General features: G+C 37.3%; 1 protein-coding gene and 1 long non-coding RNA gene across 2 annotated transcripts; both read right to left on the bottom strand.

The window, feature by feature from the left end:
• Window positions 1-1,304: 1,304 nt before the first annotated feature.
• Window positions 1,305-2,992, bottom strand: LOC108203444 (uncharacterized). Its single transcript, XR_010287439.1, has 3 exons — window positions 2,358-2,992; window positions 1,872-1,974; window positions 1,305-1,569 (listed from the first exon to the last, which is right to left on the bottom strand). It is a non-coding gene; the product is annotated as an uncharacterized LOC108203444 (long non-coding RNA).
• Window positions 2,993-3,287: 295 nt separating this feature from the next.
• On the bottom strand, window positions 3,288-4,076 carry LOC135149477 (uncharacterized). The gene has a single exon (XM_064085203.1). The coding sequence runs from the start codon at window positions 4,074-4,076 to the stop codon at window positions 3,288-3,290; it is 789 nt and encodes a 262-aa protein (XP_063941273.1).
• Between the last annotated feature and the right edge of the window lie 1,076 nt (window positions 4,077-5,152).

Genomic DNA, 5,152 nt, shown 5'->3' on the forward strand with positions numbered 1-5,152 from the left:
GAACAGTTCCCATGATCCTGAGTGAATTACTAACAGGGGCTGACGTCTTACAATCTCTAGCCATATGTCCTGACTTTCACTACTAGAAAAAAGGGCTTAGACATCGGCTAAAAACCGATGTCTATTAAAAACCGGACTGATGTCTTCGCATGTGATGTGAAAGGTAGGGGTATTAGACATCGGTTTTTAGCCGATGTCTACGAGCATCTTAGACATCGATTCCTTATAAAAACCCGATGTCTTTGCATCAAAATCACCATAAATTACCATGATTATCATTTGAATATAGCTTTGATATGCTATTTATATCATCTTAAATGTATGACATGTGAAAGAAAATAAGGCATGGACATCAGTTATTTTAAAAACCCCGATGTCCACTTGTCCATTTAACATCAGTTTGTTGGAGGTACTGATGTTCTTTTATAGCTTTAACATCGATGCATTAGTGAACATGATGTGCTTTCCATGTTATGACATCAGTTCTTTATAATTTATGATGTCTATATGACTCTATCACATCATTTCTTTTTAGTGCCTAATTTGTTTTACCGAGTTAGACCTCAGTTTCTTTTAAGATGACCGATGTCTGTTGTCCTGTTAGACATCAGTTCTTTTGTTTTCTAATTTAAATTTTAGCCATGAATCACCTGCTTTGTAATCCGCCAAAATACCAAAACCAAAACACTGATATTACCAAAACCAATATACCAAAACTGAAGAGCAATATATCAAAACTGAAAACCAAAATATAAACATGCATTCAAGCAGTCAAATACATTATCTCATTCATCAAATATTGAAACCAACTACATAATCCAAACCATACAATATCATAACTACATTGATATCAACACAACCAATGCAGATTAAACACAAAATTACATTATCCATTAATCCATCAAATTATACTGCCAAAATTTTTGGCCTAGCTTGTAAACTCTAGCAAATGTCTCTAGCTTGCAGCACATAGTAGGAGACTCTTCTCTTTGGAAACTCTGCCTCCTTAGCAGAGCCTGTAGAGAAGCTGTTATGCCATGTCAAATCACAAGCTCTCATATATAAATCATGCTTATATCTTAATGAAATAGTAAAAGAGGATAATCATTTAACTTTTTGGAATCCAGAAAACCTGACTTGCAACTGCATGAAGTAAATCAGAAGGCATCATATCATTTGACACTATAGGTACTTCATCACCAGCTTGAGTAGGAGAAGAATAACCACACTACAATAGAAGGTGCACTCAACAAAGAGCCAGGTTAGAGAAAGAGGTCTCAGAGAACTGTTTGCTAGTTTGAGACTAAACAAAGAGCCAAGTCTGCATTTTTCATATTAAAATTAAACAAGGCATATTCAACGTGCAGATCAGCGCAGAGCTCAGCCGCATGGACGTGCACATACACACAAATACACATTATTGCTCGTTTTGCACTTTGCATTACTAGATGAATAAAATTATAGCAACAATCTGCAAGGCAATATGCAGCTGGGCAGGTCCGTACCTGATTGAACGTGCTTGGTTGGTAGTAAGGCCCACATTTGATATCCGGAACCTATAAGTTTTACCTGCCAATGAGTTTCGAGAATCACAAATCCGTGAATCACATTAGAAATGTGCTTTAACTTTACAAAAAAAACTAGCAACTTTTTTTTGGATATGTCAAGCTCAAATCACCTTGATTTGAGCTCAAGTCCTATGAACATAAATATTGGACGTGTGAGTATTTAATTAATTTACTGCAGCTCATTGTTTTTTAAAACTGTTGTCATGAAATATTAGACCGCGCACAAATATAAAAACATATATATATTGTACTAGGAAGCTGAAAGCCTGAAACTAATAGCAGGAGCAGAATATTAGGACAGACCGGGATGGGTTTTGGGTCGAATGAGAGAACAAATCCATCTAGTTCTGTGAGCCTCTGATATAAACAAACATAGTACTTTCTTGACCCAGCCATAAACATATTACTGCCAAAAACATAAACATAATAATTGACAAATTAGTAGAGACTATAATAAAATGATACAAAAATGTAAAGAGTCTTTGCTATTCAACTTAGTACTAACACGATAGAAACATATCATAGTCAAATCTATCACTTAACATTCAACTTTAAAGAGACTTATAGTTCAGTGTTGTTACTCGAAAGATTCCGTAAACAGCAAGGTGAACAAGACAAAAAAAATATACTGCAATGACCATGGCATCTCTGATTTGGTTCCCTGCATATGTATACAAGACAGGACTCAAGTAGACACATCTAATTAGTAGATGTAGAACTACGATTGAATAAAAGTAAAGAACAAGAACCACAAAACTAATTGAACTTTTTTATAAGAAAGTAAGATACCTTGAAAAAGAAGATGGAGACTCGGAAAAGAACCCTAAAACCCAATTGAACTAATCAAACCCTTAAACCCAATCGAACTTATAATTTGCAGGTTGCGTTTCTCAGAGCTAAGTTTCTATCTACTAATTGCTTCAAGTTGCTAATTTCTTCGAGTTGTGTCTCCAATAGAACAAATTAGGGTTTACCCAATTGAACCCTAACTACTATATGAATGTCGGAGCAAGATCGATGGTGTGAGAGAGACCAGATAGACGAGATAGGGAGAGTAGAGGTGGGAGAAGAGAGAGTCGAGAGAGTCGAAAAAGAGAGAGAGGGTCGAGAAAGTCGTCAGTCGAGACTCGAGAGACATAGTCGTGAAGAAAAGAAAGAAAGAGGGGAAATAAGATTTTGGTGAAGGTGGGAAATAAAATTTGGTTAAGGGGGAATATATCTGTAATAAGGGGGAATAATGAGCGGGTTGTTTTTCATTTTTTGAAACTGGGAATAAGACATCATTTTTAACAATAACTGATGTTTAGATTGTTAATAGACATCGTTTTTGATTTATTTGATGTAAGATATACTTTTAACATCAGGGGTATTTCTAACCGATGTCTAAAGTGCGATGTCTAATGTCATTTTTCTAGTAGTGTTTCCACATTTAAAACATGTATATCCTATGGATGGAGTCTTACTTGTTGAGCTTCTATTTGCTTGATCTCTTATCACTGGTTGATTCTGACATTCCCTAGAATAATGTCCTTTCTGATTGCACTTAAAACACACCACGTTCAACTTGTTGCATATTCCTCCATGTCTCTTGCCACATATCTGACATTCTGGTATTGAAGGCCTCTACTGATTGGCCTGATTCCCCATAATGAAACGTCCACCTTGACCACTACTGCCTATGTTCTGCTTTTTAAAGTTAGGATTTCGTCCTGCTTGAAATTACCCTTTCTTCTGGAATCTCCCTTGATAAGATAGTCCTTCTCTATTGTCTGGCTTTCTCTTCTTATTCTCCTTAGACTTCTGGAACAACTCATTTTCTGTCTCCGCAATCATCGCTTTCTCAACAACTGCCGCATAAGTATCCAATTGCAAAATAGCTAACTTGCTTCTAATCCAAGGCTTCAGACCTTGCTGGAACCTCTTTGCTTTCTGCCTATCTGTCTCTACATAAGTTGGCATAAACCTGGCCAATTCCGCAAACTTATTCTCATACTCCACCACAGACATATTTCCTTGTTTCAACTCTAAAAAGTTCAATTCCATCTGATCCTGAAGAAACCTAAGAAAATACTTCTCTAGAAACAATTCTTTAAACCTTTCCCAAGTAATTTCAACCGTACCTTCCATATTCTTAACAGATTCCCACCAATACGTCGCTTCATTCTTTAAGTAATGACTGGCAAACTTTGTTTTCTGTTCTACACTTACTGGAACTAACTCAAAACACTTTTCCATTTCTTTTAACCATGTTTGGGCTGCAACGGGATCTGCTGAGCCCTTAAACTCTGGGGGATGAACTGCCTGAAAAGTTTTAAAAGTTACCCTAGGATTCTCTTGATGTTGCTGTTGCCGGGTAAAGTGAGCAGTTTGTTGGGCCAAAATTTGAATTAGTTGGGCAACAGCAGGATCTACTGTGCCTGTGTTGACATTCTGGTTGTCATTGTTATTATTGGTATTGTGGGTGCCTTCAGGGTTGCTGTTGGCACGAGTATGTCTTGTTGGAGGCATTCTGTAAAGAAGAAACAATTCACTTAGCCTCTTTAAATCAAATTCTCCTTCTTCTTTTTTTAAAAAAGGTTTTTACGAAAACAGAGTTATAATTTCTGAAAACATTTTTGAGATGATTCAACTAAATAAATTGCATGCTTCTTTACAGAATGTAAAACAATAAAGGGAAGGGGTGCAATATTATCTCAAAAGTTTTTGGTCGGTACTGGAAGTAAAGTAAAATAAAACAAGTGCGGTAAAGGAAAAGAAAAGACTGTAAGGTAAAAGATGCTGATATATATAAGTCAGTGCTGGAAATACAAGCGCCAAGCGCTTCGTCAAAAGTAAAATACAACAACAGCAACAACAACCCTATCAACTAGTCAGCTATTCTAGTATACGTACATACATATATATATATATATATATATATATATATATATATATATATATATATCTCAAAATCTGCTGACCCGTTACATGTTACACACTACACACTAATGTACATGGAACCTCCACTCTACCACTACTATCATCTAATTCCCAGGAAAAGTAGGACCTCCAAATGTGTCCAACTCTCTCATCATCCAAATAGCCCAGTCTGCTAAGTCACCATAACCCTCAGCCACTGTATTAAGCTTTGCCCTCGCATTCATCCTTACATCCGCAATCCTCTGCCTCAGCTCTCGCTCAGCTCTACTAGGGTCCATCATCTGTATGATACGCTCCATCTCTCTGACCTGTCCAAGTAAGTACTGACGCTCCATCCTCATCGCCTCAAACTCATGATAAGGAACAGGGTCTGATGCAGTACAGAAAGAAGTGTGGATAGAAGAACCTCGGGTGGAACTAGGGGTACTGGGTGTGGGTCCACGTATAAAAGGCCTAGCATGATAAGTCGAGGGTATATTTCTAGAAGGAACCACTACTGCTGCGGCCAAAACATCCTCTAAAGAGGGTGAAACAGGAGGGTGAGGCTCAGGTCGCTGAGGAGGTGGGGGTCCATTAACTGTGGTGTCTGAATGCTGTGGATATGGAGGAATGATAGGGTCTGACATCATGAATATCTGTAAATCAATATAACAGAACGCATATAA

The sequence above is a fragment of the Daucus carota genome, chromosome 9 (assembly GCF_001625215.2).
Source record: "Daucus carota subsp. sativus chromosome 9, DH1 v3.0, whole genome shotgun sequence".
Lineage (NCBI taxonomy): Eukaryota > Viridiplantae > Streptophyta > Magnoliopsida > Apiales > Apiaceae > Daucus > Daucus carota.